The sequence below is a fragment of the Rhinatrema bivittatum genome, chromosome 8, assembly GCF_901001135.1.
Source record: "Rhinatrema bivittatum chromosome 8, aRhiBiv1.1, whole genome shotgun sequence".
In the NCBI taxonomy this organism is placed as follows: domain Eukaryota; kingdom Metazoa; phylum Chordata; class Amphibia; order Gymnophiona; family Rhinatrematidae; genus Rhinatrema; species Rhinatrema bivittatum.
The window spans coordinates 233656029-233670153 of NC_042622.1; the positions used below are offsets into that span (position 1 = coordinate 233656029).

Genomic DNA, 14125 nt, shown 5'->3' on the forward strand with positions numbered 1-14125 from the left:
ACCCCCGACACCCCCGGGTCAGAGGGAGCCGATGTGGATGGTGCCAACCTGGGCATCTTCGCTGGGAGAGGACCCACGGGGCCTTCCAAGCCCTGGAGATAGGCCGAGTGCATCAGCAAGATAAACTCCAGGGAAAAACCCAGCCTGCCCGGTGGGGTCCCCGAGGGAGGGGGTACCGCCATCCCCTGGGCTTGCGAGCCCTGCTGTGGCACCAAAAACGGTGGAGAAATGTCAGCACAGTCCCCATCTCCCTGTTCCGCCTGCGTGTCCTCCTCGCGGCGAAAAGTCAAAATGGCCGCCGTTCCCGCCATAACCGGCAGAGTGGCCGGCCCCCGCCGCCCGGGCAAGTCCTGAAGGAAAGAAAATTCACCGCGGGGCTGCGAGGTACCTTCCCCCCCGGGAAGGCACCTTGCACAGATGCCCTCGCACGAAATCCGGGACCCCGGCTCGCCGCAGGCCGAACAGAGCGTTGGCCGCGGCATCGGGTCTCCCGGACGAAACAGCAAAAATTAAAAATAAAAAACTAGAGCCTCGGGGGGGGGGGCCAAATGCGGGGGGGGGGCCGTTGGCCTGCGCTGCCCGCTTCACAAGCACGAAGTTTACCGCGGGGGGGCCTGCACGGCCGCGCTACCCGCCTGAAAAACTCCTCTTCTGTCAGCAGCAGCCGACCACGCGGCGCAGAAGACTGTCCAGGAAGAAGAGAAACCGCGGAGAGGCCGACCCCGCCGGCTTCCGCGCACCAGAAGCTGAAAAAGAAACCAACACAAAGCACAAAATCTAACTTACCCCCAGCCGAACCAAGCACGCGGGAGCCAGCACAAGAGGAGGAAAGTGAAAGCCACGCCTCCCCAAAAATTGACAGCCTTTTTTTTTTTTTTTTTTTTATATAGAAACTTGAACCAAATTACAAAAACAGACAGAAAGCAGAGAAAATACAAAAGGCAGAAGAACCAAATCCCTGCCGACTTGGGGAAACTCAGATTCCCCTACTCGCATCTGCTGGAGTCAGAAGATACTGAACTCCAGCAGAGGGGGTAGCGGTATATATGGGAACGCCCCCTCGAAGCTTGTGCTGACTCCATCTGCTGGACTGGGGACATAACCCACCTGTCTGGACTGATCCAGGTACGTACAGGGAAAATGAGATTATCAGGTAAGTAATTTCTCCATTTCCTAGCGTGTAGCAGATGGACTCAGGACCAATGGGATGTACAAAAGCTACTCCCGAACTGAGCGGGAGGCTGCCCATGGCCCATTTAGTACTGCCTTTGCGAATGCTGTGTCCTCCTTGGCCTTAACATCCAGGTGATAGAATCTCGAGAAGGTGTGGATGGAGGACCACGTTGCCGCCCGACAGATCTCTGCGGGTGACAGCATCTTGGTTTCTGCCCAGTACACTGCCTGGGCCCTTGCGGAATGGGCCTTGACTTGTAGAGGTGGGGGCTTGCCTGCCTCTACGTAGGCCGCCTTGATTACTTCTTTGATCCAGCAGGCGATGGTTGCCCACGAGGCCACTTCCCCTTGCCTCTTCCCACTGTGAAGAACGAACAGGTTCCAATCTTTCCAGGTTCCAATCTTTCCAGGTTCCAATCTTTCCAGGTATCGGACTAGGAGTCTGAGTCCTTATGCCCATCTGGAGATGGCAGCGAGATGGTTTGGTTTAAATGGACGTGAGAAACCACCTTTGGCAGGAAGGAGGGTACAGTGTGCAGATGTATGGATCCCGGCATGAATCTGAGGAACGGCTCCCAGCATGATAGTGCTTGAAGTTCGGAGATTCGACAGGCTGAGCAAATTGCCATGAGAAACGCTGTCTTCAAGGTCAGGAGCTGTAGGGACAGATCTCGGGTTGGTCTGAACAAGGCTCCCGCTAAGAAGTCTAACACTAGATTGAGATTCCATAGGGGTATCGGCCACTTTAGAGGTGGTCGGATGTGCCTGACCTCTTTTAAGAAGCGGGAGCCGTCCACCCTGGGTCTGAAGCTGGCCAGGGCAGCCAGTTGTACTTTGATGGAGTTGAGAGACAACCCTTTGTTCACGCCGTCCTGCAGAAATTCCAGGATCATGGGGACTTTGACTGTCAATGGAAGGATGTCGTGCTCCTCGCACCAGGCTTCGAAATATTCTCCATACTCGTATGTATGTTAAGGAGGTGGAGAGCTTGCGCGCTCGGAGAGTGTGTCAATCACTGGTCCTGAGTATCCACTCTTTTTCAGGCGAGACCTCTCAATGGCCTCACCGTAAGCGAGAATCTCCTTGGGTCTTCGTGGAGGATCGCTCCTTGCTGGAGTAGATCCCTGTGTGGAGGTAGGCGTAGAGGTTTTCCCACCAGAAGTCTTCGCATATCCACGTACCACTGCCTTCTTGGCCAGTCCGGGGCCACTAGAAGTACCAGCCCTCTGTGGTGTTCTATCTTGCGGATGATTCCGCCCAGTAGTGGCCATGGAGGGACAGCGTACAGTAGATCCTCCTGAGGCCAGGTCTGAACAAGGGCATCAATTCCCTGGGACATCGGTTCCCGTCTTCGGCTGAAGAACTTAGGAACCCGAGCGTTGGACCCGGTTGCCAGAAGATCCATGGCTGGTGTTCCCCAGTGGTTTACTATCCGCTGGAAGGCTGTTGTCGACAGTGTCCATTCCCCTGGATCCAGACTCTCTCTGCTGAGGTAGTCTGCCGTGATGTTGTCTTTTCCCGCGATGTGGGCGGCTGATATCCCTTGTAGGTTTGATTCTGCCCACGTCATTAGGGGTTCTATTTCCAGGGACACCTGCTGGCTCCTGGTTCGCCCCTGGCGGTTTATGTAGGCCACTGTTATGGCGTTGTCCGACATGACTGACTGATTTGCCCCAGATTCTGTGGCTGAACCGTAGGCAGGCTAGTCTGACTGCTCGGGCTTCCACAGTCTGTTTATGTTCCATGCCGACTCTTCTTCGTTCCATTGCCCTTTAGCCATTAGCTCTTGGCAGTGGGCTCCCCATCCCCACAGGCTTGCGTCCGTGGTGAGCAAGATCCATTCCGGTGGGGATAGGCTTGTTCCCTCGCTCAGGTGGGCTTCTTGTAGCCATCATTGTAGTTGGTTCCAAACCTTCGCCGGTAGCCGGAGGGGGGCGGAGTAGTTTTGAGACATCGTGTTCCATCTAGACAGTGGGGAGTGTTGTAAGGGCCGCATGTGGGCCCTTGCCCACGGGACGACTTCTATGGTTGATGCCATGAGTCCGAGGACTTGGAGATAGTCGCACGCCGTGGGGAGAGTGGAATTCAATAATGCTCGTAGTTGTTCCATCAATCTCCTTTTCCTTGTCGGGGGAAGGGTGGCTTTGTTCCCTTTGGTGTCTATCCGGACCTCCCAGGTATTCCAGGCATTGGGAGGGCTGCTGGTGGCTCTTGGGTGTGTTGACGACCCACCCAAGGTTCTTCAGTAGTTCCTTGACTCTGGTGGTTGCCTGCTGGCTTTCCTCTGGCAATTTCGCTCTGATCAGCCAATCGTCCAGGTATGGATGCACGAGGATTCCCTCTTTCCTCAGTGCTGCCGCTACTACCACCATGATCTTGGTGAACGTTCGGGGATCTGTAGCCAGCCCAAATGGTAGGGCCTGGAACTGGTAGTGATGGCCCAATATCACGAAGTGTAGGAAACGCTGGTGGGTGCGATGGATCGGTATGTGGAGATAGGCTTCTGACAGATCCAGGGAAATCAGGAATTCTCCCGGTTGTACCGCCCTTATGACCGCACGCAGGGTTTCCATGTGGAAACGGGGTACCTTGAGGTAGCAATTGATGGTCTTGAGGTCCAGTATGGGCCGGAATTTTCCCTCTTTCTTGGGCACGATGAAGTAGATGGAATAGTACCCCGAATTTTGTTGGTGCGGAGGCACCGGTGTTATTGCCTTTAGGGCAAGTAGTTTGATAGTGTGGTTTCCACTGCCTTCCTCTTGGAGGGGTCGTGGCACGGAGAAATCACAAACCTGTCCGGAGGAATGCTGTGGAAGTCCAGGTAGTATCCCTCTCGGATGATGGATAGGACCCAATTGTCCGACATTATCTCGACCAATCTTTGGTAGAAAAGGGCAAGCCTGCCCCCTATGATCTCTTCCTGTAGATGGGACTGCTGATTCTCATTGCGTGTTGCAGCTGGGGCCTGGTCCTGAGCCGGCTCCTCTTGTTGTGTCTGTTCCGAAAGGACTGCCCCTTGCCGGCGGGGCAGGGGGCTTGGTAAGTGTTTTTGTATGGTCTATAGCGCTGGGATCCTCTGCCATTGGGTGCCTGGGGAGAGGGGCGTTGGTTCTTCTTGTTTCTGTCCTCCAGTAGACGGGGTACTGGGGACTCGCCCTATTTGCCGGCTAGTTTGTCCAGGACGCTTCCAAAGAGCAGTGATCCTCTAAAGGGCATTCTTGTGAGCCTCATCTTAGAGGATGCATCGGCTGACCAGCTTCGGAGCCAGAGCTGTCTTCTGGCTGCCACTATGGACGAGAGGCTCCTGGCTGAGGTGCGCACCAGGTCTGAGGTCGCATCTGTGAGGAATGATATTGCCGGGTCTGATACCTCGATTGGCGTAGTTGTGTCCCTGGCCATCGCCAGGCAGGCACGTGATACCACGGCGCAGCAAGCAGCAATCTGTAGGGTCATAGCTGATACATCGTAAGACTGCTTGAGGATGGATTCCTGCTGTCTGTCATTGGCATCCTTGAGGGAAGCTCCACCCTCGACTGGTATGGTGGTACGCTTTGTGGTGGTGCAGACAAAGGCGTCGACCTTGGGAAACCTCAGGAGTTCCTTCGTCGCAGGGTCCAAGAGGTAGAGAGCTTCTAGGGCTCGACCCCCTTGAAGGTGGCCTCTGGGGCATCCCATTCCAGGTCAATCAGTTGTTGTACGGCCTGTAGCATAGGGAAATGGCATGAGGTTTGGCGGAGCCCAGCCAGGAAGGGGCTCACCTTGGACTCCGCGTGTTGCAAATGTCCGGAATGGCCAATGTGCTCAGACTCATGGCTACGAGATCTGATAATTCGTCTTTTGGGAAGAAGCGCATCATGGTGCAATGCGGTTCCGTTTCTGGAGGGAGTTCCCCTTCTTCCAGGGGTTCTGGTTCCTCATCTGAATCATCTGTGTCCCCTAAGGGGAGGTATCTGTCCAGGGGCGGCTCATCTGGTGAAGGCCGGGAGGGCCCTGGGAGGTTCTGGGCCACTGGCGGTGGTTCTGGTTGTGCTGCTGGTGGTCCTGTCTGTGCGTGGATGTAGGATTGTAGTTCCACGAAGAATCCCGCCCAGGTGAAGTTGCCTGAGACAGCATTGGGTCTGGCGGCGCTCTCAGAGGGCCCCCACTGTGGGATGGCCGAGTCGAGAATCGAGAGGTCCGGGGAAGTCTCACTGGTAGACCCGGAGTCCTCTGCAGGCTGAGGGGGACCTTGTTTCGGCTCTCCCCCCCCCCCCCCCCCAGCTTCTTCGCACAACAGGCACAGGGCGGAGGTCACCTCGGGCTGTGCCGCTCTCAGGTGGCATGCCAGGCAGAGGACTGGGCCTTTAGCTGTCTTGGACGGCGGTGCCATGATTTGCGCGTGTATCTTGTACAGGTGCGCGTGCTGAGAGGCCTGGTTATGCGTTCCGGGTGTGCCTACGTTGTGCGCCTAGGAACGGAAGTTACGCGTGTGGCTGTGCGCACGGGCCTAGTTGTGCGCATCACAGTGCGCACATGCACGCGGCGCTGTGCGCACAAGTATTTTATGCGCCTGGCTCACTGCTGTGCGCACGGCTCAGTTGTGCGGACAAGCAGCGACTAAGGGGGGGAATGGCGCCGGCGACCAAGGGGGAATTTGGCGCCCCCCACCCCGGAGGGTCTCCATGTGGAAGGACCCTTGAGCCGGATCGGGGTCTAGCCTGGACGGGGCTGCTCAACCCGATTAGACAGACACCGGAGGGACAATCTGTGCGGTTATCTGAGCCTCGGAGACCAGAGACTTAGAGAAATGTTTTCTACCTTACCTTGTCTCGGCACTTCCCAGTCTCTTGCCGGGCGGTCTCCGGCTGCAGGGGAAGAGGGGAATACCTTCACCGCCGTGCTCGGTCTTGTGCCTGCTGCCTCTCAGCCACTCCCTTTTCAGGGGGCTAAGTCAACGCCGGGTCGGCGATAGGAGCAAGGATGCTTTCTCAGCTGCTCCCTTCACCGGGGGGGCTAAGTCCATGCCGGGACCGAGGCTTACCTCTGAGGGATCTCGGGAATCGCCTCAGGAATTCTCAACTGGGGGAGGGACCCTTAGGTATCACCGCAGGAGAGCAGGGCTCGTCTGTAGGCAAGATTCTTTTTTTCTTTCTTCTTTGAATTTGGAGTTTGGTTTTCTAATGCTGTGCAAGCGTGTGTGAAGTCCCGAACTGCTATGGAGATGGAAAAACTGAGGAACAGAACCTCGTGCACATGTATATGTGGTGCTGACGTCAGACTGAAATCTGACTCAGTCTCCAACTGCTATCAGGAGCACATTATACCGACTGGTCCTGAGTCCATCTGCTACACGCTAGGAAATCCTTTTTTGTATTTTTTTTATTTTCCAAATAGTGGTATATAAATGTTTTTAAATAAATAAAATAAACAAAAGAGGCAGAAAGGCCAATGAGACAGCCAAAGGCTTAAACAAAGGAGTTCAAAGCCCAAGCAGTAAAGGCAGGGAATACATTAGATGTGTAAGTGAAAACAGGAAGATCACAAGGGGAAGAGTAAGAATGAGAGAGAGAGAGAGAGAGAGAGAGAGAGAGAGAGAGAGAGAGATGTGTTTAGTGAAGAGGAGGATCAGATGAAAGCAGAATATTGCAAATACTTTTATTCAATATTCACAGTACAAAGAGGGTTATGGACCAAAGACAAGGACATAAGAGGCTGTAGAGTAAACACATTTAATGAGGAAGTTGTAGTCAATATATTAGTACAATTGAAAGTAAACAAGGCTCTGTGACTATCCCGCAATACCGAAGGCACTAAAGGAGGTACTGACTGTATCCCTCAAGGCTTGCTTCAAATTATTTGAAACAGGAAAAGTTCCATGAAACGAGAACAGACAGTACCACTCCATAAGGCTGGGAACACGGAGAAAATCTACAGACCTGTTGGTTTCACATCAGTGGTAAAGTAATGAAAGAACTACTGAAAGATAGAACAATGCAGTACCTTGAAGAATAAAAAGTTTAAAAACAAGGGATCATCATATGAAGCTGAAGATTGAGAAACTTAAAAAGAAATACGAGAAACTACTTTCACTGAGACGGTGCCTTCCAGCAAGTTATAGGAGCCAAAACTGTGGCAGAATTCAAGCATTCATGTGACAGACAGGAAGGGATCTTAATGGCAGACACACAGAAGCACAATTAGCAGGTAAAAATGGACAGAATAGGGGGACCAAATGGTCCTTTTCTGCGGGCATTTTCTATGTTTGTGTGTGTAATTTGGGTTATCAGTACTAGACTACTTCAGTTCTATGATTCCTTCACTGACAAGGGGCCCTCACCATGTAAATAAGCACCCTCCTTTCCAAATAAAAAAAAATCTCATATCCATACCTTGGGAAGAAAATGCTTTCAACCACATAGAAATCCTGCATAAGGACATCTCTCTCTGGCTTGGAACTCAAATTACCCACTGTGTACCCGATACCTAACTGGATGGCCCCTTTCAGTGTGGAAGAGGTGGTCTGTAAAACACAAAACAAAACCATTTAAATCATACCTCACAGGACACTGGCAGATCCTACGAGGAAGCAGGGTCCTGCCAATGTCAGCATTTGGTTTAAAGTAAACAGACAGTGACACTAATCACAAAGTACACAGACAGAAAAAGATCAGCAAACAAGCTACAGGCAGTAGTTTTACACATTACTAACCTAATATAGTTGTGACTAGCTTTTAACAGTTCTACTCCCTTCTCAGGTCAGAGCTAAATAAGCTAAAGGGGAAAACGGAGACAACAGAGAAAACACATGCCAGTTCCAAGGAATAGATTCACTTCTCAGCTTCAAATTGTATTTTCCAAGAAGAATTGCCAACATGTTGTTAATAATCTAAATAAAAATGTATTACTTGACTTTTTTGGGAGGGCACTGACGTTTTGGCTAAGACTTTAAATATGGCAAGTCAGGTCCCAGTGAAAAGTCAAGCTGTAGCAGTGTGTGTGCCTGAAGGACTGAGGTCCGTCCCCCCCAATACGTATTTTCAGGATGAGTTTAATAAATGAAAGGGACCTCATAGCTCTGATATCTGGAGGCCCCCCTGAGAGTGGAGGGGAAGGAATGGAACCTTTTTGTAGGTGGTTTCTCCTGAGGCGTCCACTCCCCGGTGACCAATCTTCTTCCCCGAGCCAGGCTGCCCAGACAGCGATGGGACCTGAGGAACACAGAGTGGTGTCAGGTCAGATTTTGCACAGTGGGGCTGATGAGACTGGTGAACAGTGACTAATGAAATGAATCAAGAGGACGGATTGGAAAAGATGACGAAGGGGAGGAAAAAGGTGGCTCAGTTGGTTCAGAAGAGACTTAACCAGGAAAGAATGGTTCAACAATGACAAATAAGCAATCAATTGTTCAATACGAGTAAGCCTGATGTCCTCAATTATCAATGATAAAAATGATTAATTTCATTCATTAATTCACAAATCAAAAAAAACCAAAACTTCTATTTATCCTCAAATTTCCAAGTGGCAATTTATATTATGGAGTTGTCATAGCCATACTAGCATTGGACATTTGAACCTTTGTAAGAGATATTTTTAAATGTTTCCAAGAAGGCTTTTATAATATAAACAGTTGTAGCATTCAAATTGATAATTCATTCTTCTAGACTCACACACAAAACTTTATACAATATTGTAAACTTACTCCAAGAATATTTAATATGTTCTACACATACAATATCTTCAGGTCTTAATTTCCAAATTTTTTCCTAAACTTTATTGTTTTCTAACTAATCTTATAACTAACTTAACAGAGACCTGATACAAGAGTTCAAGGTACAGTTCACTCTAAGTCCTCAAATTTTACTCAGTTTTAAGCAAATTTTAAAAACCCTGCACATGCCAAAACCAGGAGATACGTGCACAAGTTGGGCCGGTGAACATAAGCGTAGATTTTATAAGCCGTCCATGGATGCGTGTATCTCCCGCTGCATGCACAAGTGAAAAAAAAAATAAAAAAAGGATTGGAGCATGGGCATGATCTGGGTGTGTCGGGGCCTGGCCAAGAAATGTGCACATAAATACGTATGCATCTGTGTGGGTCAGGATCTTCTGCCACACAAATTTATTTCTGCTATGGATGGTGTGTTAAATAATACAATAAAAAATCTAGGCATGTCAGCAGGGTTTTAAGGGTCGGGCTAAAAGGGTAGAAGAGGGGGGTTAGGAAGTCCTCTTTCAACTGGGCAAACTGGGAACAGACTGGGAAAATGGCATTGGCACGCGTCCCTTATAAATTCCCCCACTTACAGGGTAGAAGCGGCATTTGCGTGCACAAGTGTGCCTCCATTTAAATTGTGCGCACATGTACACGCATCCAGGCTATTTTATAACACTGACGCACATACGAGTGTATGTTACAGAATGGATGTGTCTCTTTATGCAAGCTGGCAAACGCGTGCACATGTGCGCCTGTGTGCCAATATTAAAGTTACCATCCCTGATTCTGGTATGTGTTTTTTTTAATTGGACCAACAAAAAGGTTCAGGGTATGAGCTTGCGTAACTACATTGCATTCTCTATCAGATGTCACTTACAAAATAACCAATGGGTTCGCCACTGCTCATGTACACTACCACCTTTTTTGGCTGATCACAATAAGGTAGGTACAATTTAACAGAAGAAATAATTATGCAAAATCTAAACAAAACAAAAAGGTTCTCATGGTAAATGACAATGCTTCTAAAAAGAGAGGTTATTGGTCCTAAAACAATCTCTTTGTCTGGCCAGAAAGACATTTATAACTACAACAATTTCTTGATTTGTGGTTCCAATAATTAAGCAAAGCTATTCTTGTCTTCATAGTATAAGATATTAAAAAGTTGAAAAAGACCAAATGGAAGTTTTTACCATTGTTCAATTCCTAACCTCTCAAATCTTCAAACGCGTTGCATCACATTAAACTTGAGACTCTCAGCTTTGGCCAAGTGCTAATGAAATCATGCCAACTAGCAAATGGATGTAATCATGCTGGATCCAACATTGTAAAGATGCAGGATCCAACATTTCAAAATGAGTGTAACTGCTATAATGGTAGCTTAGAGGAATGGGATCAATCACCACTAGCATGACCCTCCTCCCCTAAACAAGGCTAGCACTGCCATACCCAACAGATATTTTCTACAGGCCATGTTAAGTTTTAATCTACTGCATCAAGCTCACAGCATCACCAGGACTCTGCTGTCTCTCAGAATTGCACATGGCTAAATTCAAAATTATGGTCCTCTTGCTACTCACCTCAGATATAGTGGTCTTCTTAAATGCCAAGTCTGAGGAGAGAAAGAAAAAGAAAAACTAAGAAAAGTAGGAAGGAGCAATCATAAACAGGTCAGTCAAATAAGCAAAGTGGCATCACTGGATGAGCATCAGAATGCCTTAGGAATACTGTGAGGTACGAGCCTAAAGGCAATTGTAAAATACTACCAAATAAAAAAAAAAAAAACATCTCACAACATTTGGACCTAGCCCATATAATTATGCTGTGTTATCAGTGTGCATCAGAACCTTTGACAGCAAGCCACATAACAAGAATTCTTCCCATTTATGTTATAATTAAAAAGAGACAAAAACCCTGTGAGTATAGTCAGCTTCCAGAAAATCCAAATAGCACTGCGCAGCTAAAATTGGCTTTATTCATCACATTTGTCAACTACAGTCCAGGTTAACAACCCAACATATTCTGCAATCCATATCATTTCCTCGGGGGTTTGAAGCGCAAGTATGGTCAGTCCATCCGGGATTTGCAGGAAAATCAAAGCTTTTATTCCCTCTGCCCAAAAAAAGGCTGCAAGTTGTACTTCTGCAGTGCAATTCATCACAGCCAGAAAAGTAAAAAGTGTTTGGATCATCAAACCCTTTAGAATGCGGATTATATCGGAAAGCTACTACACTGATACACACTTCTATACTGAATGGGGAAACTCTCTCTCTCAGGGTATTCAAGGTTTGGTCACTTTATAAAGTCAGTCAAGAAATGGCACATTTAAGGTTTCACAGCTATGAAGACCGAAGCTCCCTCTAGCAGTACAACATGCTATAACTAGGACTGCCAGTAAAGTTTTGTACCAAATGGAAAAACGTCTCCTGCAACGGAGGCACTCTGCCATGTATGAATTCCCCAATTTATTAAAAAGATGAAGAGAATGGAATTTTAATTAAAAAAAGAAAATTAAGAACATAGTCTTTGAAGATAGATGAATTCAGGGCATTTGCTTCCAATCACTCTCTCCGGCTGAGCATTTCTAAACATGCAGGAATAATGTGATCAAAGAAATATTAAACCCTCACCCCCCCACCTAAAAAAAAAATTCTTAAACCACACTGGTTGATAAGACCACAAAGTAGGCAGATAAAAGTAATTCCATGTACTGCCTGTTCCAAAGAAAACAAAAATATTACACAACTGGCCAATAGTCCTATTCATGGCCAATGTCCAACTCATGAGCACGTTATCCAAAAAGGGAGCAGCAAATCAACTTATTTGAAAACTTATGAAAAGTCATACTGGTTCAGAAGAAGAGGTCCATCAAAGTCAGCATCCTATCTCAGACAGTGGCCAATCCAGGTCATAAGTAGCCAGCAGGATCCCAAAGATAAGATCCAATCTTTCTTGCTCAACCCGGAATACTTGATTTTCAAAAACCCCACATTGCTACAAATTTGAATTTACCAAAGATATGTTATTTAATTATTCAACCATTCTGTGACTCAAAACAAATTCAAGAAAACTTTTTATCAGAGAAAAATGTTTTAAGAGAGAGGTGGTTGTTTCATAAAATTGAATCAAAGGGTACCATCCAGGTTTCCCACATTCTTTTTCTAATTACGAACATACCATCTTCCTCTTTGTTGTTGGTTTTTTGTTTTTTTTTAAATATTTTATCAAAATTAAAAAATAAAACTTAATTCAACGTGCTTAGATTTAATCGATGTTATAAAGGAATGGGAATTGTCCACACTTAGCAGTGCTTTCTTGTATTGAGATAATTAATAATACCAAAATGTCCCATAGTTATACATAACAAGTTAATAAAGCTTAGCCAAATAGACCCAGTAGAATTGCTTCATGGAACTTTTTCCCGTTGTTTAAACAATCAAAACTGAAGAAGTGATACTTTTAGCTGAATATATGCTGCTAAAATTTAGCTGAATCGGACGCTGAAAGCCTTGTTGGGAAAGAGTGTTACCAAGTAATTCTTTCCGTGTCCGATTCAGCTAAATTTTACCAGCATTTATTCAGCTAAGTATCACTTCTTCAATTTTGATTGTTTAAACAGGAGAAAGTTTCATGAAGCAATTTTTATGAAGCAATTCTACTGGATCTATTTGGCTAAGCTTTATTAACTTGGGTATGTATAACTATGGGACATTTTGGTATTATTAACTATTTCATAAGAACATGCCATACTGGGTCAGACCAAGGGTCCATCAAGTCCAGCATCCTGTTTCCAACAGTGGCCAATCCAGGCAATAAGAACCTGGCAAGTACCCAAAAACTAAGTCTATTCCATGTTACCGTTGCTAGCAATAGCGGTGGTTATTATTTAAGTCAACTTAATTAATAGCAGCTAATGGACTTCTCCTCCAAGAACTTATCCAATCCTTTTTTTAAACACAGCTATACTAACTGCACTAACCTTATATTCTGGCAACAAATTCCAGAGTTTAATTGTGCGTTGAGTGAAAAAGAACTTTCTCTGATTACTTTTAAATGTGCCACATGCTAACTTCATGGAATGCCCCCTAGTCTTTCTATTATCCGAAAGAGTAAAAAACCGATTCACATCTACCCATTCTAGACTTCTCATGATTTAAACACCTCTATCATATCCCCCCTAAGCCGTTTGTATTGTACTCTATATTTAATGGGTAACCAACAACAGAACTTATCTTCTGTCCCCATCTGCTGGTAGGGCAGAAAAGCCCCATGTGTCTGGACTAGTCTGTTTAGTCTTTAAGGATGCGGAGACCATGGAAAAGGAGAGCAAATGGGGAGGGTGGGGGGAAAGGTGCAATTCCAGCAACTGTAACCAAGAACCCTGTTCCAATAAGTGGAAACCCCTTGGTTCACTGACTGTGCTCAATTAAGGAAGAGTGTTTAAGACTTTCACTTCAGAAGCTGCCCAAACAAATTTCTGTTACCCAGCCTAACCAGGCCTCAGCTCACAATATGCAATGGTGGCTTCCATCTGCTGGAGACAGAAAATAGTGGCAGCTGAGGTCCACAACGAGAGCCTATATAAGGTGACAGCTACAAGTCTGTTTAGTCTGTCTCCATCTGCTGGTTGAGAGGCATAAACCTATGCATCTGGTCTGGCTAGCTGAAGCAGCAGTTAGGAATTGTTAGGAAAGAAATGGAGAAAAAAAAAAATAAGAGATCATCATAATATCTTTGTATCACTCCAAGGTGCAACCACATCTAGAGTACTTGTTAAGGATGTGAATCCCTAGGCTATGGCGTAGTTGGCACAGCCTAGTAGGCAAACCCACTTGGCCCATGCCAACAGCTGGCAGAGGAACTGAAGCTGGCAGAGGAACTGTTCGCTGCAGGTTGAGCCTTTGGGTTCCAGAGGCTGCAGGGCTTAGAAGAGTGTCTGGGTATTGCCCAGGGATCGAAGCAAACGGCGAGAAGACTAAATCCGGGTCCCAACGCAGGAGTCCGTACTGGAGAAGCAGGTTAAGATGAGACACCAAAGGCAAGAGAGGACAAGGCGAACCAGGCAGGGCACGGGTGTAGGTAGATACAGACCAGAGAACAAACAAGACAGGTACTGGCACAGATTGAACAAAGGCAAGTCAAGGCAAGGCAAAAAAACAAGGCAAGGCAAGGCAATCTCAATACAAGAAAGCACTGCTAAGCCAATTTACACACTATAGTGTGGACAATTCCCATTCCTTTATAACATTGATTAAATCTAAG

At 47.0% G+C, this 14125-nt stretch overlaps 1 protein-coding gene across 4 annotated transcripts in view; it reads right to left on the minus strand.

Annotated features, from left to right (window-relative positions):
- PIP5K1C (phosphatidylinositol-4-phosphate 5-kinase type 1 gamma) overlaps positions 1-14125 on the minus strand; it is a 368099-nt gene that overhangs the window by 215447 nt on the left and 138527 nt on the right. For 3 of the 4 annotated variants that reach the window (XM_029614096.1, XM_029614095.1, XM_029614098.1), the window contains exons 2-4: positions 10444-10475; positions 8274-8360; positions 7542-7672 (exon numbers count right to left, since the gene is read on the minus strand). In XM_029614096.1, coding sequence (XP_029469956.1) covers positions 7542-7672; positions 8274-8360; positions 10444-10475 — 250 coding nt within the window. The remainder of the gene's footprint in view (positions 1-7541; positions 7673-8273; positions 8361-10443; positions 10476-14125) is intronic. The other variant, XM_029614097.1, reaches the window with a different exon arrangement.